Here is a 24,535-nt window from a genome sequence, read left to right on the forward strand (position 1 = left end):
CTTTTGGACCCACTGTATGAGGGTAAATCAAGTTGCGAGACTACAGCCTTTACTATGCTTCAGGAGAGCTGAGACAATGAAGCAATGAGCCTGGAGAGGTGTTCTGAGTGATGTTCAGGTTTCAGAGTGGCAGAGCATCTCTGTCCAAAACTGAAAAAAGAGCATCAGGTCAGGAGAAACCAGGTGGGTTTGAAACCACGGCGCTCTGCTGGGACCTTCTGAGGTGTCTGACGGAAAATGTGGAATTCAAATGACCCAAACTGTGGCGCCATGGAAACAGGGTTTTCCAACATGACATCACAGCGCAATGAAAATGCACAAGTTTCTCTCCCACAACAGTACAGTCGTTGCTCCTCAAAACTCACCGGATTTGTCTCTCTGAGACTTCTCTCTGTTCCCCAGAATTTTTTTACGAACTTTGATGTTCGCACTCTGATAAAGTTTCAGGTGTGTAAAACATCACCGATGCACCCAGAACAATGCTCACAAAAACGTGTGTAACTCAGGAACTGATGATGATCAAGCGGCAACATTTGTACCAGTTGCTCATTCGGGTTTTATCTTTCTCCTGCTCCGTCTACGTCATGATGCTGCGCTTGGTGTGCACACACGAGCAGTCGTCTCGGAACATATTGATTTGCCCTCGTATAGTCGTCTCCAAAATGTCTCTCTCCCAATCTTAGATAAACACCAAAAGCACAAGTTTGGAATGTATCCCAGATCAAAACGATGATGTGAGTATCACCATTTGCAGGGAAAAGACTCATGAAACTTTAAAAGCAGAACCAGATCTGAAACTTTACATTAAAACAGACAATAAATGTTTCCCCTTCATTTCAGGTCCAGATTAAAACAATCAGTATTTCACTTTGATGGTGTATTTTTAAATGCCAATAGAGGATAAAGTTTGTTATATATTGTTATACTTGTATTCAACAGCCAAACGAATTCAGCCTCCCCTTCAGTGCTCCCTCCGAAACTCAGGCCCCGATTCATGGACCTACTGTGCAGAGGCACCGACACAAACAACTGGGCTGAACGTTCTGAGCCCGGCAGCGCCGACTGTCGCTCCCAGTGATTTACTGTGATTGGACGGCTGGTGACAGTGACGAGCGCACTAGCACATTTTTTAACTCTTGGTGACTGTATAAAATCTGTGAACCTTCAGCGCGCAGCGCAGAATAAACACTCAGCACTTCATCCCGCTGCTGCTGTTCATTAAAACTATTTTAAAAATGTGCTGTACTCAGGAAAATAAAACCTTTGGTGAACCGTAGATAGCTGCAGCGTCAGCTGGCTACGGCGCATACTGATTGGTTCAAATTAACCTGAGATCTATGCATAGTACGATGGAACAACTGCAAAACATTCCCTATGGATTGTGGCCAGACTCATATTCATGGAGTGAAAAGAACGTAGTGACAATGCATCTGGTTCGCACCAGGATAGAACGTTCCAGCATCACACCAAAGATATCTGAAGTTCAATTAATTTAGTTCCACTCACTCAAACTGAAGTCCAAACAAGTCTCAAAGACACTTTAAAGGCTGAAGTTTCTCACCTCTACAGCTGCGTGTTGAGCAACATGCAGGGTCCATGGCTGTGGACACGGGACCACACTCTTCGTACAAGCCTGCAATATAACAAATCTCATCTTCCTTTGAACAAATGTTGTGATGTTCTGACATCTCATCTCTCTGTAATCTAATTTAAATCTAATTGACATTTTGTTCAGCAAAAATCACTTTGGAAATAATTTCTTTCTCACTTTGAAAACGATGTGAAAGAATATATGTGTTTTTGATCACTCAGTTCTTGATTTATTTTGATTACTCTTTTGGTGAGTGTCGAGTTTGTGTTTAACTTTCCCCCCAAGCAAAACAGCAAGGATGCACACATGCAAAGACTCACAACACACACACACACACACACACACACACACACACACACACACACACACACACACACACACACACACACAGTTATTCCAAATCCAACATCCAACAATCCAAATCCAACAGTGTTCAGTCTGTACGGGCGTGGACGAGAAATAAAGGTGTTTCCTCTTGTCCACTGTCTGTCTCTATTCTTCAGCTGTGCACGCGCACACACACACACACACACACACACACACACACACACACACACACACACACACACACACACACACACACACACACACACACACAGTGCAGCCGTTCATTCAGGATGTGCAGCTCCAGAGGCCGATAGACTTTTTAATCCACTCCAGATGTAGTGTTAGTTGTTGAAACACCATTGCTAATAACCCAACTGATGTGTGATTGTTTCTGTAAAACCTGAATATTCCACATTTATCTGACGTATGGAAACAGCTTTGATTATATGACTAAATAAACAAACTGTCGTTAAAATGATGGTAAAATAAAGTACGTCTGTGAGTCACTGCAAAACAGTCTCATAATGCTCCCAAGGGAGGAATAATGCATCGTTATATTCATACAGTATTAGTCAAAAGTTTAAACACACCTACTCATTCAAAGGGATTTTTCTATGTTTTTACAATTTTCTACATTAAAGGCAAATCTGAAGACTGAAAACATCTGAGTTTGATCTAAAAGCTTTCAAATTTTAATGACGTTAAACTTCATTTGTATTGTGCCGTCTGTGTCGCTGCAGGGAAGACGAGTGGAGCAAGTCCAGGAAGGAAATGAGGAGGAAACAATAGGGTTTGTTTTTAGATAACGTATCTGAAGGTCTTGACTCAATTGTTTTTAAGTCTTTGCAATTAAAATAATCATATCTATTAGTAATCTTTACTTTACAGGAGCATACAGGTCAAGAACATGTTGTAATGGTTGTCAGGCTTTCTTTGTCAGTTAACTGGTAAAAGTATCAGTGGTTGGTGTCTTATGTTATTCTCACAGTATGTGACTAACTGTAGGTGCACAGGGCCTAAAATGTAAGTAAAGAGTTCAAATCATTTTACATGGAGCCGTCCACCATGAGGTATCCACTGATCCACAAGGAGAATATTATACGAAAAGTTAATTTGATCTTTTATTTGTGGTCTCGTGGCATTATTAGTGACACAATCTGAAATGTTGCGGGAGTTTTTCAGCTGAAGCTTGAACAACTAAAGAACTTCAGAGCCTTCATCACCTTTCGGAAGTCATGGCACTTCTTTCCTGTTCTGCTGCTGAAGGCGAGCGTTTTGCAGGAGATGATTTGTTTGACCTCTGAGTGTGTTTGTGTGTTTATTAAGTGTATGTCTTGCGCTGAAGTGGATTAAGAGCAGAATACAACAGCAGTACAACACTCACAAGAACAGACTGGATGACAAACTAAGTTAACAATATACAACATCTAGTATACTTTTATTTTACACATATACTTTACATGATACAAAAATATTGATCACAGTGTATTTTCATGAAAAATACTGAAATTGCAATATACAGAGGTTGAAAAATAACATTTAATAAATTATATAATCAATATCTGACATAAGAATATTGAGACATAATTAATACATTCTCCCCCAAATATTTTAAAACAAATTATTTAGACAATATTTTCAAACAAGTGTCGAGTGTTGACTCTTTCTTTTAGTCCTTCCCTCCAATCCAGGACTCCGATCGGTCGCTCTCCCATTAAAACTTCCTCACAGCGGAATCAGTGCATTTTCTGACCTCCAGATCACCAGAGTTTCCCATAACTGCACTCCAATCACTAAGGCCTCCCCACGTCCATCAGGGTCCACACACTTAGCTGCCATCACAGCTGATGGGGATACTCATGACCAGCAGGTCTACATGGGACGGGTGAGGAATTCTACTCGTTAAGTTTATTATCTGTTCGTTAGCGCCTCGTGATCCGGAGGTTAGTCCAGCCGTCTCCAGTGAGACGGAACGCAGCGACACACTTCCTCACTGAAGAAGAACCCTGGTTCACACCTTCGCCTTCTGACCTCACAGGGAGGCCTGAAACAACTGCAATGAAAAAGAACAAACAGGATTCAGCTTCAAACCCAAAAACAGCCTAACGCAGGCCGGACACTTTCACATTTGTAATGTACAATAAATTATATTAAGCTAATTAAATTGTGTGGCCCACCCCCTTTTATTATGGGCTGGCTGTATGGTAATTTCTGGCTATGCTACTGGTTTCAGCCAGAAAATCTTTGAAGACCACAACTTAAATTGTATCATGTGGTTTATTTTTTTGTTGTGATTTGGATTTTTACTTTTCCGTCACAAATTACTTCTCATGTTGCTCATGAATGAAGTCCATTATCCTTTGGTTCCAATGCGTCACATAATCCACCTATCATATGATGATTGCATTTTCTTTTTTCTTTTTTTTTGCAGGAACATATTCTAATGGTTTACTACTGGAGAGCAGTTGACTTGAAACCTGATTCCAAAGTAATGTTGAGATCCGGTTCGTCACTGGTATGAATGAAAACTAAGGACTTACATATTATCCACTATTTTGTTTTGGTCACATAAAGTCTCCAGCCATGATGATGTGCTGTGGTGGTGTACTGTGTCCCGGGAGCCTGCAAGCTTTCAGTATAACCAAACACTGCTGCCTGACAAAGAGAAAACACTAACTACTTTCTTGTGTGTCCTGAAGGTCAAAGGCCCAAACTAAGGTTAAGATTTCATAGCAGTAAAAAGCACCTCCTTCAGAACTACCATGTGATTTACAGCCCATGCCTGATCCCCCAGAGCTTCCACCAGACCACGGTGTTAATGTTGAAGAAATGTTTTAAAGTTGAACTTCTAATGCAGTTACTGGTCCCTGGCATTTTGAAACATTGTGGTGTTAATCCAGTTTCTAAGGATTTTTTTTTTTTAACAAGATGAAAAAATTAACTGATCACTTGGATTTTCTGAAAATGATCAAGTACTCTGTCAGAAATGACAACGGAAATACCTTAAAGCTCAGAAACATCTGCAGCTGCCTTGTATCTTATATCTCATATTAAGGCTGTCACAATATCAGATTTTCACAACACGGTTAGTGTGGTCAAAATAGTTCACAATAGCAACATCAATATCGATTAAACATATTTTTCAAAATAATTATAATTACACTATTTGGAGGGGTACCACACTGTATGGGAATTGATGATTGGTGGTGGCACTCCTCCTTAATGCTGCTTAGTACTCGCTATGTAATAAAGTTCATCTATATCAATGACTCTGTAGGTCTTGCTCACTCTAGTAAAGGGTGGATGAATTGTCTTCCTACACCAAATCTGTCAGCCCCAGAAGACTCATGTACTGTTACAATTGGATCTGCAAGTTCCCCTTGTGCACTTACATTTTGAGCCACAGCCTCTTTTATTTCTCTTTATTTAAACGTTCTAAAACGGCCTGCTATATTAAAAACATTTTATTCTTCCTATCACGTAGACGTATATTCGATTTAATTGCTTTACTCTCAAAAGTTGCAAAGTGAGAAGGGACGCTGGGAAATGCTAACTAGTTTGTGATGTGTCATGTGTGAGGGGTGTTTGTGGTGAGGGGATGGCCCATGAAAACTATTTGCATGGGGACCAATCACATTTCTCTTATGCTGCAGCTTACCAGTGCTTGAAAAAATGTCAGCTAAAGAAACATAAAAGGCTGCGGAAAGAATGAGATGCTTTTAAATTTCATGGAACAACAACAGTCCTGGATGGAAAACAGCAACCATGATATCTTTTTTTACAGTTTGCTGGTCACTACTTGGCAAAATAAGCCTCAGTGTAAACACAATGACAAGACTGCTCTTCAGTAGTGAGCACAAATACACTGCTCCAAAAAAATAAAGGGAACACTTAAACAACACAATGTAACTCCAAGTCAATCCCACTTCTGGGAAATCAACCTGTCCAGTTAGGAAGCAACACTGATTGTGAATCAATTTCACCTGCTGTTGTACAAATGGAACAGAAAACAGGTGGAAATGAGACAATTATCAAGACAACCCTATAAAGGAATGGTTCTGCAGGTGGTGACCACAGACCATTTCTCTGTCCTCGTCCTTTCTGGCTGATTTGTGGTCACTTTTGCATTTTGCCAGTGTCCTCACCACTAGAGGTAGCATGAGGCGGTGTCTACAACCCACAGAAGTTGCTCAGGTAGTGCAGCTCATCCAGGATGGCACATCAATGCACACTGTGGCAAGAAGGTTTGCTGTGTCTGTCAGCACAGTGTCAAGAGCACAGAGGAGATATCAGGAGACAGGCCGGTCCACCAGGAGACGTGGAGGGGGCCGTAGGAGGACAACATCCCAGCAGCAGGACCGCTATCTGTTCCTTTGTGCAAGGAGGAACAGGAGGAGCACTGCCAGAGCCCTACAAAATGACCTCCAGCAGGCCACTAATGTGCATGTTTCTGCTCAAACTGTCAGAAACAGACTCCATGAGGGCGGTACGAGGGCCCGACGTCCACAAGTGGGGCCTGTGCTTACAGCCCAACACCGTGCAGGGCGATTGGCATTTGCCAGAGAACACCAAGTTTGGCAGCTTCGCCATTGGCGCTCTGTGCTCTTCACGGATGAGAGCAGGTTCACACTGAGCACATGTGACAGACGTGACGGAGTCTGGAGATGCCGTGGAGAACGTTCTGCTGCCTGCAACATCCTCCAGCGTGACCGGTTTGGCGGTGGGTCAGCGACGGTCTGGGGAGGCATTTCTTTGGAGGGCCGCACAGCCCTCCATGTGCTAGCCAGAGGTACCCTGACTGTCATTAGGTACCGGGATGAGATCCTCAGACCCATTGAAGACCATATGCTGGTGCAGTGGGCCCTGGGTTCCTTCTGATGCATGACAATGCTCGGCCTCATGTGGCTGTAGTGTGTCAGCAGTTCCTGCATGATGAAGGCATCGATGCTATGGACCGGCCTGCCCGTTCCCCAGACCTGAATCCAATCCAGCACATCTGGGACATCATGTCTCGTTCCATCCGCCGACGCCACGTCCACCGCAGACTGTCCAGGAGTTGACTGATGCTTTGATCCAGGTCTGGGAGGAGATCCTTCAGGAGAACATCTGTCGTCTCATCAGGAGCATGCCCAGGCGTTGTAGGGAGTGATACAGACACGTGGAGGCCACACACACTACTGAGCCTCATTTTGACTTGTCTTGAGGAATTTCCACAGAAGTTGGATCAGCCTGTGATCTGATTTTTCCACTTTTATTTTGAGCATGATTCTGAATCCAGACCTCCATGGATAATGCTTTTGATTTCCATTGATCATTCTTATGTTATTTTGTTCTCAACACATTCCACTATGTAATGAATAAAGATTTTCAACTGGAATATTTCATTCATTGAGATCTAGGATGTGTTGTTTAAGTGTTCCCTTTTTTTTTTTTTTAGCAGTATAGATAGACAGGGAGTGAGGTCATTGGATGAGCACATTTTCATTTCCCAGCATGTCTTTTTCCTTCTAAGTGATGGGAAGAAATATTCATTAATTATAAAACATGCGTTTTGTAAAATTTCAATAAAAAGATAAATAAAATACATTGTAACTCAAACCATAAGTGCACACGGGGGCAGGCAGTATATATTCCCATTTCTTTCTCACACTGCTAAGGTGTTGGTGAAAGTCAGATCTCATTAATCCATCCAGGTGAAAGAATATTGGAGCCTCTGGCCCTAATTAAATTCAAGCTTGCACTACACCAACAGATCATTGACCATTATGAATTGTTAATGAGTACATCTTCATCCTAGTCACTTATATGACACCTAGCAGCTGGCACATTGCACGGCAACTGGTGCAAAGAGGCTGGGCCTCATTGTCCAAACTTCAGATAATTACATAAGCAGTGTAGCCATGAAAGTCAAAATAACATTTGAAATGGTTTTACTTCAGCATAGTAAAGGTTTTGGCGTGTAACTGTCACTGCAGTCACGGTTGCTATGAACCTGTGATGAAATACACAGAATAGTTTGAATGCACAGAAACTCTCATTCACACACACACAGTCATAGTCAAACAGACCTAAGTGCCAGATCCCAGAGTCAAGATTCCTATTGCAATGCTCTACTCATAAATCACTCTCAAACAGGGTCACAAAGGGTCAAACGTGGACGGGATGGATGGATGTGTGTATATGTGTGTGTGTGTGTTTCCTTCTGTTCTGGGAGAGGAAATGGTTAAGTGACAGCCAGAAGAAGTCATTAGCACACTGAAATCTTGTATTACACACTGGGTTCACTGCAATAACCACCCACTGCCGTCAGACCTGTGCTTTCCTCTCGCTATACGCACCCACTAACATTCCCAGTGTATGAACATGTGTGTGTGCGTTAGTGTGGACTTCTCCAGGATGATGCAACCATTGAAACATACCAAGAACTTACACTGTTGAAAGACCCTAATCACAGTCATATAGAAATCATTTATATCAATTTTGTAATTCATTTTTTGTATTCACAAATTCAAAAAATGTACTTCAAAATGTCTGACTTTACATAACACGTGAATACAAAAAAAACTGATACAAAAATTAGCAAAACAAAATGTACTTCAAAATGTCTGACTTTACAAAACACATGTGAATATGATAATCAGAAGTGGATGAGTGGATGCACAATGGATATTGAATGGATAGATGGGTGAGGGGATGGATTGCAGTTTAATGGATGAAGAGATGGCTATACAAACTGACAGAAGAATGGATGGGTAACTGAATGGACAAAATGATAGAGATGAATGGACAAATGGATGGCTGCATCAGTAAATTGATTTATGAAGAAATTAATGAAAAGACATTTAAAATCACGGAGGTTGCACGACACAAACAACACGCCTGTGAGATTTGTAAGCATTTTGAGATGGCAGTGAATCCCAAAAGTTGAAAATTATAAAATGAAGATGAAAGACACTGCAACTGGAAAAAAATTCCTAGAGCAAAAAGGGGGCTTTCATTCTTGCCATCTAATGTACGATCTTAGCTTTCCACAATCACAGTTTATCTCACAACTTGAAGTGAAAAATGGTTCACTCAGTGGAAATTTACAAGAGCCAACAAAATACTTAATTTCTTTGGTTTAGAATTGCACTCATTTGCAATGAACTGCCTTTTCAACCGCTGCATTGCAAGCGCCGGTGCACCGAGAGCGAATGCAGGTGTGGCCGATGAATGTAGATGTGGTATTTTGGTAGAATTTCAGTCTTAGTATTACTCAATCTCAGTGCTGCATTCGACACGGCCGACCAGTCTGTCTAGTAGTAACTAGTAGTAACTAGACAGACTAAAAATCTGGGTGGGACTCTCTGGCACAGCACTAAACTAGTTTGAATCCTACTTGAAGGACCGAGAATACTTTGTGTCTGCAGCTAATTACACATCAGAGCGGACTAAAATGACATGTGGTGTTCCCCAAGGTTCAATTCTGGGGCCTCTTCTGTTAAACATCTACGTGTTTCCACTGGCTCAGATTATGGAAAGAAACAAAATGTGTTATCATAATTATGCAGACGACACAAATCTACATAACTATATCGCCAGCGGACTATAATCCCATACAAGGGTTGTAAATGCATTGAACTAATCAACACCTGGAGGTGCCAAAATTGTCTTCAATTAAACAAAGATAAAACAGAAGTAATTGTTTTTGGGGCCAAGGAAGAACTATTGAAAGTCAGTGCTCAGCTTCAATCACTGATGTTAAAAACCACAAACCAAGCAAGAAATCTGGGTGTAGTTATGGATTCAGACCTCAATCTGAACAGCCATATCAAGACAATTACAAAATTAGCCTACTATCACCTGAAGAATATATCAAGGATTAGAGGACTTATGTCTCAACAGGATTTGGAAAAACTTGTCCATGCAGTCATCTTCAGTAGACTGGACTATTGTAACGGTGTGTTTAAGGGTCTCTGCAAAAAGTCAGTCAGAACACTGCAGCTGATTCAGAACGCTGCAGCTCAAGTCCTCACTAAGACCAAGAAAGTGGATCACATCCCTCCAGTTCTGAGGTCTTTACACTGGCTTCCTGTCCAACAAAGAATTGACTTTAAAATCCTGCTGTTGGTTTATAAAGCACTGAATGGTTTAGGGCCAAAATACATTTGTGATCTGCTGCTACCTTATAAACCCTCCAGACCCCTCAAGTCATCTGGGACGAGTCTCCTTTCTGTCCCCAGAGTCAGAACTAAACATGGAGAAGCAGTGTTCAGTTTCTATGCTCCACATATCTGGAACAAACTCCCAGAAAGCTGCAGGTCTGCTGAGACTCTCAGATCCTTTAAATCAAGATTGAAGACTTTTCTGTTTGCTGCCGTCTTCAATTGAACCAAACTCAAGAATGTTGATCAATTTCCTGCATTTCTGCATTATATTACTCTATTTTATTTCTTAAACTGCACTGCAACTTTTATTCTATTTTTAGCTTGTTTAATGTTTTAATGACTGTTTTTAATGTTTCGATCAATGTTCTTAATTGTTTTTAAATTTCCTTTTCTTTTGTTTTTAAATTTCCTTTTCTTTTGCCTGATGTTTTGTTGCTTTTAATGGTTTTATGTGAAGCACTTTGAATTGCCTTGTTGTTGAAATATGCTATTCAAATAAACTTGCCTTGCCTTGCTTTGCCTTTAGGGAACACAAACGCAGGCGCAGCATGGCACAGTGGTAAAGTAGAAGCAATAGATAATTAGAAAGTGTGTCACAGCCGACTTCAATCACAGCCCATTAAATCAACTCCTCTCATTCCCTTTAAAACAGCTGTGGTGCAACTGTTGATGAAGGAGCAGACCGGCACCGGCATCCAAACTTTACGCAGAAGGAAAATTATTTGTCTGTTATTTTACAGTTCGTAATCACCAAATTTATGGTACTGCGAGTCGGTCTCAGAAGATGTAACTAATATTATAAATGCCTCTTTCCCTGGTATTGCCATCTAGTGTCAGAAGCAGTTCAATGATATAAGATTAAGGGACAAACAAAATCTTGAGTCACGTAAATGCAAAACACTGGCATTAATTAAATGTCAAAGTCAAATTCCACCAAATGACAACTGGCGGACTTTTGGATCTTGGATAGAAACTACAGACTGTTTATTTCCTGGGTTTCTGCAGCCTGCCTCCACGGCCAGTCAGTGCCAAGGAGAGGCGGGTTCTGTCCTCACCGCTCCAAACTCTAAACAGCCCGTCCGCCAGGCTGCCTACTCACATACACAAACCAGAGGACTACGGCAGAAAGTAACGTTAATATGCACGACAACTATTTTAACAGTGTAATGCTGGATTCAGACATTCATACTGTGTCATGACATGTGCCAACTGCTGGATTGACATCTACTTCAATAGACAAGAGTCAGCTTAATCTTTAATATGATTAACTGAATCAGATGGTTGCATTAGAAGATCTTGTTTTAATTATTTAAACTAGTGGGATTAAGTACCATATTTGAACTGCAGAGGCTCATCTTTACACACACCTTGTTGAGCCTTCTGTCCATCTCGATGCAGCTGGGTTTACATTGAGCCATGGAAATTACAAATTGGCGCAAGCACGAAAAAAAGAAACCTTGCGCAGTACCGGGTATGAATACAGGGCCCAATATCTTTAAAAGCTGAGTGCTCTTTTGCAAAGGATGGAATTTTTAAATCAGCAAACAGTGGATGGTACTGAGCCCCGCAGATCTCTCCTTACCTGCATGTGGCTTGGTGAAACCTTCTTCCTTTTAGGAAACACTTATTAGGTGATTCGTTACATTCACAGGAACACTTGGTCTTGTTGAGGGGCTGGTGCCTTGGACACGTCTTACTACACGTGCACTGGCAGGTGTCTTTGTTGAAGACGTGGTTCAGCGGGCAGGATGGAGCGGGCAGCACGTTGCAAATGCACTGGCAAGTGTTGCGGTCGAGGTGTCGGTTCGGGCCGCAGTCATGAGTTGGATCCCTGTGCCGACACACACACTGGCAGCTTTCCATGTCCAGTTCCTTATCTGGGCCACACACATCTGCTGAGAATATGTCTGGAGGTGGAATAAGAAGTAGACATACAGGTAAAGTGGGTCATTTACAGTTATTAGATAGATAGATAGATAGATAGATAGATAGATAGATAGATAGATAGATAGATAGATAGATAGATAGATAGATAGATAGATAGATAGATAGATAGATAGATAGATAGATAGATAGATAGATAGATAGATAGATAGATAGATAGATAGATAGATAGATAGATAGGTAGATAGATAAATGGATAAATGGATGGAAGGATTTCTGCAGAATAGAATTTAACAATATCAGAAAAAGGAAAGTGAATGGTACCCTATGCAAAACACTGCTGTAAATGTGGTCTATTATTGATATGTTGCACAACTGCATATAAAAACAGTGTACATGGCAGTTGCTTGACGACACTGATAAAGTATTCCTTAAATGTACTTGTGATTTTCTCGCTTTCCTTTGAGAAAACACAGATGGTTCTCTTTCAGTGCTGACAAGTCAACATTTAGCTGAAAAACACAGCAACAGAAACCAAACAACAGCAACAAAAGGTCTGGCAAGTACTGTAGATGTTCAGATTGTTCCAAACACACATGTGTGTTTGCATGTCTACAGATGAACAAACACAGATAACAAAGAGACCCAGATTACTGCTGAGAAAATCCAAGACGCCTTTGCTCCCATGTTCACACAGACTTTAAAAACCTAAAGTAATCAAAAGAGGTTCAGGAGAACTTCATTTTTCTGCACGGATGATTGTGTTTAATCTGGGAAGAAAATCTTCACCACACAATATAATTCATGTAGATATTTCGGGGGAGAACACTTGAAAAATATCTGAATTAATTCAAAGGTTTTGCCCATAAAGTACTTTTTAAAACGTACTCATGTTTGGAAACAAATTATTAATTGACCGTAACAAAATAGGTGATTAAAGGAAAACAATTCTTTGAGGAAAAAGATCACATTATTTATGGGCAAAAATTACTAATTTTAGGGAACAAATCAGCAGAGAACTTGAAAAACGACATAATTTAAGGGAAGAAATGATCTATTTGACTGAACAAATTATTCAATTTAGGCAAATACTATGAGCACTAATAAAAGAACAATTAGGAGAAGAACAACGTGAACACTTTGAGGTGGTTATAAACCATTAGAATCACAAAACCAATTTTAAAGCCAAGAAATATTGAGTGTGGGCTGGATGTCAGATAATATTGAAATATTTGAATGGTATTCCATATTGTCAGAGTAGTTTACACATTCATGTTTCCAAAGAAAGATACAAAAAAAATATTAATTTCTGCAAAATCACATAATGCTGATGCATTGTGGTTAGCTGCAGTCACTGGCAGAGGTCAGTTCTCTGCAAACACACGTATAGATAGAAACACAATTTACTACTGAATAGGACAATATCATCTCTATGGAATTTAAGCAAGAAATTTGTGGTTACCCCACCCCTACTTACCCTAAACTAGGATTTCACAGGATCAACAAAAGACTGGAAAAGTTGTGTGATGCTAAAATAAAAACATGTGGTTGAATATCTCATAACTAATTAGGGTTAACTGGCAACAAATCAGTAATGTGATTGGGTATAAAAAGAGAATCCCAGAGAGGCAGAGTATCTCAGCAGTAAAGGTGGAGAGATTTCATTATCTACGATACATATTATCATTCGAATATTCAGAGAATCCACAGAAATCTCTGTAAACAAGGAACAAGGTTGAAAACCACTTTCAAAACGCCACTATCTCCTCCATTCCCAAATGTGTGTTGTTAAAAGAAGAGGTGATGCAAAACTGTGGTAAACATGCCTGTCCCAACTTTTTAAAATGTGTTGCTGTTGCTGCCATCAAACTCAAAGTCAGCACATATTTTCTAACAATGAGTTCAGTTTCAACATTTGATCTCTCTCTCTCTGTGTGTGTGTGTGTGTGTGTGTGTGTGTGTGTGTGTGTGTGTGTGTGTGTGTGTGTTTAAACATTTTATTAAATAAACGTAATCAAATAAACTGACGGTGGTTGAGACACAGATGCAGTCCACAATAAAATATTATTTCAGCCTGACACCATAGTCGGTCTGAAAGCAGTCAGCTTAGTGAAGATAACTTAACATCCTCCCTTGTTAAGTCGGAGTAGGAAAATTATTTGTCGGGTATTTTCTGGTCCGTAATCACCACATTCATGGAATTGCGAGTTGGCCTCCATTATGAGAACCGCCATCTAGTGTCAGAAGCAGTTCAATGATATAAGATTAAGGGACAAATAAAATCTTGAGTCACATAGATGCAAAACACTGGCATTAATTAAATGTCAAAGTCCACCAAATGACAACTGGCAGACTTTTGGATCTTGGATAGAAACTACAGACTGTTTCTGCAGCCTGCCTATGGAGGCAGGCTGCCGAAACAGTGCTGTGGAGCAGGGCAGCAGCGAGTTTAACCGTTTGAGCTGAGTATTCATCTCATCCCTAGTGACAAAACCAGACTGTGGCAGTGGGGCGTGGTTGTGGGTCAGCTGCAGGTGGGACTGATTGGGGGAGAGGTTCAGGAACCGGTGCCAGGGAGAGTTAATCAGCGCAGGTGTTTGGTGTTACTGATTTCTCTCTCTCCATATATACCAGCAGGAGCGCGCTGCACCGCTCTCTGACTCCTGGGGAGGCAAAGCAGCAGAGAGGCTGCAGAGGGACTAAAATGTGCTTGGAGGCAGGACAGGAGCGTGTGTCCTTTAGAATAAGCACATATATCTGCATCTAAGTGGTTTTGCGTGTCTCTGCTGAGAGAACTCAGGGAGGTAACAGAGCCAAGTTACAAAGACCAAAAGTAGTTTGTGTAGTAGTGTCCACACCAGGGCTGTCAGAAGCTTATTATCTGTTTCTGAGCTCGTTGCATAGCTCGCTGAAGGTTCAAAAAACATGTACATAAATATGATAACACAAAGTCACTTGGTAAATCTGTTTAGATATTTCTATCCAATCAAATTCACAGACATCGCACCCCTTTGTGACACAAAATGATTCTCACATCAGGTGATGTCATCAGGTTAGCAAGCACGCAACAGATTTCACGATGGCCACGGATAGAAGCCAGGCCAATAGAAGGCAAAAAGTCTTCTATTTTCATGAAGAATGGGAAGCTGAGATTTTGTGTGTCTGTGTCTAATTTTCAGTGCGAGTGTGTCACTTTGTAAAAGATGTAACTTCGACAAAGTTCACAGCAATTTTTCACGGGACTTTCCGGCTGGTAGTACTCTACAAACAGAGAAGGTGAATGAACTGAAAACAGCACTTAAACGGCTGCAGTCTTACCAAACCGACAAAGAGGCCGACGAAGCAACAGAAGCGTCATTTAAAGTGCAGCACTTTCTAACGGAGCACAAAAAAAACCTTCACTGATGGCGGGATTGTAAAAGAGTCAATGACCGCGGTGCCTGAAAGATTATGATAAAAGTAAGACAGAAATGATGTCTGCTGTTGCCTTTCTTTCCCTGCTGAGTGAAATCAAGACTTTCATGGAATGTAGGGAGGAGGATAGCATCCTGTGGTCTGATGCTGAGCGGCTATTTGATCTCACGTTCCTGATAGATGTAACTGAGAAATTTAATCAGAAACTGAAGGGAAGCGATGTGATACAGTCACAAGTGGACAGACAGAAATTATGGACGAATAAAGTGAGCAATAACCATTGTTTTGTTTTCAATGACAGATGTGAGCTTCATCAAATTAAAATAAAATACATGCAGAAAAAGCAGTACATGCTGTTGAATTTAAGCTGTTGTGATACAACATGTGTTGAGTATCGATTTGTTTTTGTTCAGATTAAAGAATCTTATTCAGCTGGCTTGGGAGGAGCTCAGCTATGTGAATAAATGTTTCTAAACATGAAGAGCTCTCGGACACTTTCATTTTGTCAAAAGGTTGGAGACTCCTGTTCTATATAGATGTCATTATTTCACTCACAGCTTCACCAATAATCCTGTTCCTGTTTCTATGTTTGGAACATAATCCTTTGACCGTGAAGATAAATTGATGTGTCCGCGTGTGCCATGATTTTTCTTGTAATCTTTTAAAAAAAAAAAGAGCTTTAAAATAAAATTAGAGGGCAATAATATGTATAATTAATTAAGTACTATATAAGTAGAGCTGGTGGAACACTCATGGAGTGTCCAGGACATAAAAGGTTTGACCTGCACAAAGCATAAATGTACAATCTGATAATAATATTTTGACAATGCTTTTGTCGATCAGCCAGTCAGACGTTTTGCTTCTGAACTTGGTTTTGAAGGAAAATACCTCCTGCTGTCTTTCCCTGATAATCTGTTCTGTCCCTGTGAAACACACTGTGTTCGTGTAAGTGTGTATGAGTGAGTATCTGTGGAATCTGCTGCTCTGAGGTCTCCACATTCTTCCGTTTTTCATTTGTTTACACTGAGTCCAAAGAGTGTTATCATAGCCAAACACACACACACTGAGGAACTCACCAACACACACACATGCAGACTCTCAACAAACACGTTGCAGTCATAAATACTCCTCAATGAACACATGAACATTCTCCTGTCACAAACACTAACACAGAGAGACTCTGCTAACACTGTGTGTCTGTTTCGGTGTTTGGTGTGTGTGTGTGTGTGTGTGTGTGTGTGTGTGTGTGTGTGTGTGTGTGTGTGTGTGTGTGTGTGTGTGTGTGTGTGTGTTACTACAAGTCTTGGGGACACATCGTCATGCAGCAACAACCCACACTGATCCATCCTACCTGAAGTATTTGCAGCTATTTATCTGTCCACTGATGCACTGTTGACTTTTTTTTTTTTAATCTTTGGCCAGTACAGACGACCCAGCTGTTCAGTTTAGTGGGATAGTAAAATGGGATGACATCAGAGACAACATGTGGCCAGCTGTTCTTTTTCTTTTTACGTCTTTAAATATATTTTACATTTGCCGATGTGCATTCATACCAAACAGCTCAGGAATCTAAATCAGAGCCCTTCTTAAAACATTTGTAGACATAAGCAGTAACGAGAGCTGTTTATATTTTAATGTACGATGAGGTCAACGGTGTCAATGGGCCTCATTCAAGGACTGTTTCACAGTATGGCCCAAAACCTCTGTTACTTTTACTGCGAGGTTTGCTAGCGTTCCACGTCGGACTCTCCGAACTCAGCAGAAACCTTTTGAAAGTTTGCAATGAATTCCACTTGTTTATAAGGTGTGTATTCATGAGATTTGACCATCAATAACCTGGTAATGCTTGGAGTTCTACACAAATAGTTCAAGTTTTGTTTTATCACATCAGAGAATAATTTTTTTTTTTGTGCTGCTGAAGTCCTTTAAACTCTTAGTCAGCATTTTAGTTTGCTGTTCTTAACACCTGATTGATGAAGTGCTTCTGAGATGATCATCATTCTCACAAGTTGTCTGATGTCTACAGAGGACTTGTGGACCTCTGTTAGAGTGACCAGTAGGTTCTAGGTCATCTTCCTGACCAAAGATGTCCATTAAGAGTCCAGATGGTTCCAAACATCTTCAGTTTCACAATTATTAATGTCACTCTGCTTCTGGGAACAGTCAAAGCGTTAGGAATGGTTTTACACCCTCGCCATGATTTATGCATCACCACAAATGTATCACAAAGGTCTACGGAGTGTTCTTGGACTTTGGGGTTTTGTCCTGACTCTGGTTGAATAGTGTAGTCTGCAGACAGGGCTTGGAAGCATCCACTAGCTCCAGTGAGGTGTAAATCAAAAGGGTCAGTGTTGATAGCAGTATACAGCTAATATGTACGCCCTAACTCAAGTTATGACACGTGGAAAATTAAGCCCGTCCGCTGAGTAATTTCAAATGATGCAACAGCAGTCTTTGTATATTATAGATGTAATACTGTGTTTTGGAGTAAATACTGTGCTGGAGTTTTGATAACGTAAGCAGACCGTTTAATTGAGTTTTATTATCGGTGTTTAACTATGAGAATACAGATTTGTACAGTGTTGCGTAATGTAATTTTATTTTTCTTGAAATGGATTTTCCAAAATGTGTATAGAAAATAGTAATCTTCAGAAACTGGATTCAAAATCCAGGTATTGGTACTGATACCAAAAATGTTGAACATAACTAAGTCCTATTGTTGACAATTTCAAAATCCCAAAACACACACTGCTTCCAAAAGCTTTGCCATCTATACTGCTTCGTCCAGCAGTCTGGACTTTGCTGGCAGCAGAGGTTAATTTCCCAGCTATTAGACCGGCCTTCTGCCGATCAGCAGTTGTAATTATTGCTTTACCTCCTCCTTTTTTCTTTTTTTCTGGGCTACTTCTGGAAAAATAAGCAAACACGGCTTCCTCTGAAGTGTTTCTGAAAAAAATACCAGAGACCTCTGTTTGCAAAAAAGCAAACACTCACCAAGGTGCTGCTGGGAGGGTCTTACAGGGGGCATCGGTGGGGAAGGGGGGTTGTGGTGCACATTGGCCACCATGCTGATGCACCGACACTGCCTGCTGCTCCAGGTGTGACCAGGCGGACACGTCCTGTTGGCTATTGGACACCTTCGATAGAGAGACACAGAAAGTTTAGTTAACACTTCCAGAGATCCAATCAAAAATCAGTGATGTAGTCCATCAGATAATATAAACTATAATGTACTGATGTTGTTGAGGGATCACAAGCTTCCAGTATTGAAAAAAGGACGACATGAAAGCAGCGTCACAATAAGAAAGCAACTGACGCTGCGGGAATATTACAGTGAGTTTCAGTTCATCATTTAACTCCTTGGCAGCAACTTTATTGTTTTGATTCACCCTCATCACTCTTTTAGATTCATGTTTGGCAGCTATTTCTAAGGATGAAGCTCTACAAACCTTCTGTACACTACCTGCTCAGCAGCAAAAAGCAAACAGACACAGTTAGAGACGAGTGCTGGTGAATGTAATGCAGCATTTAGCAGCTAAAGAGCTAATTATTTTCATCCACTAGTAGAAACCAAAAACAGAGCTAATGTTGGAATATTGGAAATTGAGGCACCACTTTAAATTAAGGCTAAGCTTACTTCATAACTGCTTGGTGTGTAAATAAGCAGCTGTTTGTTAACAACTTCTTCATATCCACCTAAAAGGTGATGATACAGTGAAAAATGTGTTTTCAATGACAGCATAAAGTCTACAACCCACTGAAAGAACTGCACATGTAGTATCTGTTCAGAGATCATTTTCCAGGCCTTCAGCCTTCTGCTGAGAAGAATCAGAAGAACCGGTGAGAGTGGAGGAATGGTTTTGTACATGACGAGGAAAAATCCTCCTCCTGCTGCCATTATAATCAATTTGGAGAGTAAGCCAGTTCCAAAAGCAGCCATACAGTGCATCCGGAAAGTATTCACAGCGCTTCACCTTTTCCACATTTTGTTATATTACAGCCTTATTCCAAAATGGATTAAATTCATTTTTTTCCCTCAAAATTCTACACACAATACCCCATAATGACAATGTGAAATAAAAAAAAAATTGAAATTTTTGCAAATCTATTAAAAATCAAAAACGAAAAAAATCACATGTACGGAAAGTATTCAGACCCCTTTAAATGTTTCACTCTTTGTTTCATTGCAGCCATTTGCTAAAATCAAAAAAGTTCATTGTATTTCTCATTAATGTACACTCAGCACCCCATCTTGACAGAAAAAAACAGAATTGTAGAAATTTGTGCACATTTATTAAAAAAGAAAAACTGAAATATCACATGGTCATAAGTATTCAGACCCTTTGCTCAGTATTGAGTAGAAGCACCCTTTTGAGCTAGTACAGCCATGAGTCTTCTTGGGAATGGTGCAACAAGCTTTTCACACCTGGATTTGAGGATCCTCTGCCATTCTTCCTTGCAGATCCTCTCCAGTTCCGTCAGGTTGGATGGTGAACGTTGGTGGACAGCCATTTTCAGGTCTCTCCAGAGATGCTCAATTGGGTTTAGGTCAGGGCTCTGGCTGGGCCAGTCAAGAATGGTCACAGAGTTGTTCCGAAGCCACTCCTTTGTTATTTTAGCTGTGTGCTTAGGGTCATTGTCTTGTTGGAAGGTGAACCTTCGGCCCAGTCTGAGGTCCAGAGCACTCTGGAAGAGGTTTTCTTCCAGGATATCTTTGTGCTTGGCCGCATCCATCTTTCCTTCAATTGCAACCAGTCGTCCTGTCCCTGCAGCTGAAAAACACCCCCATAGCATGATGCTGCCACCACCATGTTTCACTGTTGGGATTGTATTGGGCAGGTGATGAGCAGTGCCTGGTTTTCTCCACACATACCGCTTAGAATTAACGCCAAAAAGTTCAATCTTGGTCTCATCAGACCAGAGAATCTTATTTCTCATAGTCTGGGAGTCCTTCATGTGTTTTTTGGCAAACTCTATGCGGGCTTTCATATGTCTTGCACTGAGGAGAGGCTTCCGTCGGGCCACTCTGCCATAAAGCCCCGACTGGTGGAGGGCTGCAGTGATAGTTGACTTTGTGGAACTTTCTCCCATCTCCCTACTGCATCTCTGGAGCTCAGCCACAGTGATCTTTGGGTTCCTCTTTACCTCTCTCACCAAGGCTCTTCTCCCACGATTGCTCAGTTTGGCTGGACGGCCAGGTCTAGGAAGAGTTCTGGTCGTCCCAAACTTCTTCCATTTAAGGATTATGGAGGCCACTGTGCTCTTAGGAACCTTGAGTGCTGCAGAAATGTTTTTGTAACCTTGGCCAGATCTGTGCCTTGCCACAATTCTGTCTCTGAGCTTCTTGGACAGTTCCTTCGACCTCATGATTCTCATTTGCTCTGACATGCACTGTGAGCTGTAAGGTCTTATATAGACAGGTGTGTGCCTTTCCTAATCAAGTCCAATCAGTTTAATTAAACACAGCTGGACTCCAATGAAGGAGTAGAACCATCTCAAGGAGGATCAGAAGAAATGGACAGCATGTGAGTTAAATATGAGTGTCACAGCAAAGGGTCTGAATACTTATGACCATGTGATATTTCAGTTTTTCTTTTTTAATAAATGTGCACAAATTTCTACATTTCTGTTTTTTTCTGTCAAGATGGGGTGCTGAGTGTACATTAATGAGAAATAAAATGAACTTGTTTTATTTTAGCAAATGGCTGCAATGAAACAAAGAATGAAAAATTTAAAGGGGTCTGAATACTTTCCGTACCCACTGTACATAAGTATTCACAGCCTTTGCCATTACACTCAAAATTGAGCTGAGGTGCATCCTGTTTCCACTGATCATCCTTGAGATGTTTCTACAACTTGACTGGAGTCCACCTGTGGTAAATTCAGTTGATTGGACATGATTTGGAAAGACACACACCGTCTATATAAGGTCCCACAGTTGACAGTGCATGTCAGAGCACAAACCAAGCCATGAAGTCCAAGGAATTGTCTGTAGACCTCCGAGACAGGATTGTATCACGTGACTTCCTCCGTGCTTCACTAATGACCTGGAATGGTTTGAAGCGTGCAACCACTTCCTGTCGTTCTCCACACTTTTTGGTCTCATCTGTCCATAATTTTTTTTTTAGCAAATTTCTATCCATCCTTTGAATTCTTGCTGCTGATAAGAGGTTTGCATCATGCAGCACGGCCTCTGTAATTCTTCTGTGAACTGTGGATTGTAATATTTCCACACCTGCCAGTGACCTGTCAGTCACCTCATCTTCATGTTGAATCTCAACAGATAAAAAAAGAGACTCAACATTATAAGGGTTCTTTGTTCGAAGTGACAAAATATGTCCTTATAAATAAAAGTCTGTCTCTAGGCCAGGGGTCTCCATCCCGTCCCTCACCAGCTACCAGTAGCTTGTTATCTGAGTAACTTGCTTAAGGTTCATAGACTTAGTTGGGTGTACTGACGGCTACCCAAGTATATTTGGTGATCCATTTAACCTGTCCGAGAGAACGATGCTATCAGTGCCATTGATTAACGAGTGAACAATCTCCCGTCGCTCTCCATCACCTGTGTCTGTCTCCGCACCCTGTCGGTGCAGCAGAGGTTGAGCGCCGCCCACAGCGAGACACAGAGATCAGAGGACAGAAACACAGCCGAGACTCTCACACTGAGCTGGACAGAAACAGGTGCTCATAAATTAGGTAAATAACATAAATACCATATTTTTGGCTGCACCGCAACAGCAGAGTGGAGCTGTAAAGCGAGAGTCTGTAGTGAGAGATCAAAGTTACACCGCTGTGTGGCTGGATGTTGAAACTTATCTATTTCTTAAAAGCATACAGAAAAAAGCATGCACAAAAAGTGTGTTGAGTATCGATTTGTTTTTGTGTACATAAAAGCAGCTTATTCAGCTGGTTCTGGTGGAGCTCACTAAACATGAGTAGCTCTCGGACACATTCATGTCGTCAAAGTAGCTCTTGGAGGTTGGAGACCTCTGATCTAGGCAGTTGAGTTCAAGACCAAAACACAATGAGACAAAGCTTAAGTAGCAAACACATCAAATTGTTGTCAACTGTCAGGATACTTTTTGAACGCTCTGTGTGGCAGTTTAGTGTTAACTTGTTTCAGATGCCCCGAAGTGGAAAAATACGAGTTGTTGCAGGTTTAAAAAGTTTGGCAAGGGTAACTTTATCCAACAAATCAAGTATAATCAAATAAAATAAAACATCAATTTCACAACTAAGTGTTACCTAAACTTTATCAACCCAAAATGAAACTTTTCTTTTTCTGGGCTGCAGGAGCTCGCTCGGACTGAAACAGAGTTCAATTGGTTCAAGAAATGTGATTCCTCAGATGTGTGTGTGTGTGTGTGTGTGTGTGTGTGTGTGTGTGTGTGTGTGTGTGTGTGTGTGTGTGTGTGTGTGTGTGTGTGTCTTTGTCTGTGTGTGTGTTACTCTGTGTGTGTCCATGTGTGTGTGTGTGTGTGTGTGTGTGTGTGTGTGTGTGTGTGTGTGTGTGTGTGTGTGTGTGTGTGTGTGTGTGGTGTCCATGATAAGCCAGCTGAAGGATTGTAGACAAATAAACACCTTAATCAAAGAAGGATTTCTTGGGTGAGCTTCAATCAAACACTCATGAGGGAGAAGAAGGAAATAGCAAATAATTATCTTTGATGAGATGTCTCTGGGATTAAAAAAAAAAAAAAAAAGCATTCCATTTCTGGTTTTTCTGTTGACTCATGTCACAGAAGCTGCAGATCCATCTGTTCAGCATTATGCTATAATAGAAATAATGCTTTTGTGTCTCCTTATCCACGTGTCAGCTGGTGGAGAAATATCAAAAGAAAAGTAAAAAGATGAGTGTGAAAGGGGGCTGTGGGATTTAGGTATATATGTGCATCCCTTTCCCAAATAAAGTGACTAAAATAATGTGGAACCAACGTGAGCAGGTAAAAACTTGTGTCAAAAGCACTGATTGTTGGCACCGAGACTGCAGCTCTCCTCTCAGTGTGGTGGGGACACACCAGCTGAAGTAGAAGAATTAACCTTTCTGCACCCTAGGAAAACATCTGTTAACCAGTGTGTCCCTGTTTATTGTGTTGTGTGCACAAAAGTAGGGCTGTAACTACTAAACTCTGAATGTAGCCTGTCCAGAAAAAAAACAAAAACATTTTCTGTTTTAGAAACATTTCTTAGCAATGTCATATTTTTCTGAGAATGTTTTCTTGATCAGTTCCCTTCTAATCTAGTGACTTTCATCGGTCTGCAGGTCACCTGAATTTAGCTTTTGCTTAATGCTTCATGATTTCTGCTGCTGTCTCTTTATATCTATCTGTCAGTCACGCTGATCCAACAAAAAAAAAAATGTAATGCTCATGAAGAGATCTGGCTTCACTATTTAGACCTGTTGATTCAGTCATCCATGCTGAAATATTGTTACAAATCTTGGATGGATTGCAATGATATTTCTTACAAGTATCTACAGTATGTTGATTTGACCCGTGGTTAAGTGGATGTTCACACGTCATCACAGCCTCACACCTTTAAAATGTCAAGAGTGACACAATGCAGTCTAGTTATTGAGCTTTTTGATTTAAAGATAGTGAGTTCATGTGACTTGGAAACATTATACTACCATCAAATGATAAATACCTACAACACTGTCAATAATAAAATCACTTTTGTTAAGTCAAACATCGCAAGAATAAATGGTAACATGGCATTGTGAATTTAACCTTTGCCTTACAGAACAAACACATATATTTCACATGTACAAAACTCATGTGATTACATGTGATCACATCCACATGTGAAACGTGGCTTTGGAGCATTTTCCTGGTGTAATGTGTAAAGCCATGTGAAAACTTTTCCCCATATTTTCCCCATGTTATCGTATGTTGTAACATGTGGTAAACGTGTGTCATACATGCGATCACGTGGAAAACATGGGAAACCCGTGTCCTTTTTCTGTTAGGATTAGCTCAAAGCCCCACCGTGCCTCACTTCCTGCCTCACAGAGCCTCTAAAGAAATGGTTCAATTTAAGGCCACATATTTTCAGCATAAGAACCAAACTTCTTTAACATTCAATGTCCATTTCCAGAGAGTATAATGTTGTGGTGGCTACAACAAAAAGGGAAGGTTTGATGGTCACTTTACATTTAACACTGTGGGCAAGGATT

At 40.8% G+C, this 24,535-nt stretch overlaps 1 protein-coding gene across 1 annotated transcript in view; it reads right to left on the minus strand.

The window, feature by feature from the left end:
• Positions 1–3,402: 3,402 nt before the first annotated feature.
• vegfc (vascular endothelial growth factor c) overlaps positions 3,403–24,535 on the minus strand; it is an 81,031-nt gene continuing 59,898 nt past the window's right edge. Inside the window, exons 5-7 of the mRNA XM_069168292.1 lie at positions 18,358–18,500; positions 11,648–11,972; positions 3,403–3,971 (exon numbers count right to left, since the gene is read on the minus strand). Coding sequence (XP_069024393.1) covers positions 3,863–3,971; positions 11,648–11,972; positions 18,358–18,500 — 577 coding nt within the window. The 3' untranslated portion in view covers positions 3,403–3,862. The remainder of the gene's footprint in view (positions 3,972–11,647; positions 11,973–18,357; positions 18,501–24,535) is intronic.

Source organism: Embiotoca jacksoni, unplaced genomic scaffold, assembly GCF_022577435.1.
Source record: "Embiotoca jacksoni isolate LCO1_2020_lvr unplaced genomic scaffold, fEmbJac1.0.p SCAF_4, whole genome shotgun sequence".
NCBI lineage: Eukaryota > Metazoa > Chordata > Actinopteri > Embiotocidae > Embiotoca > Embiotoca jacksoni.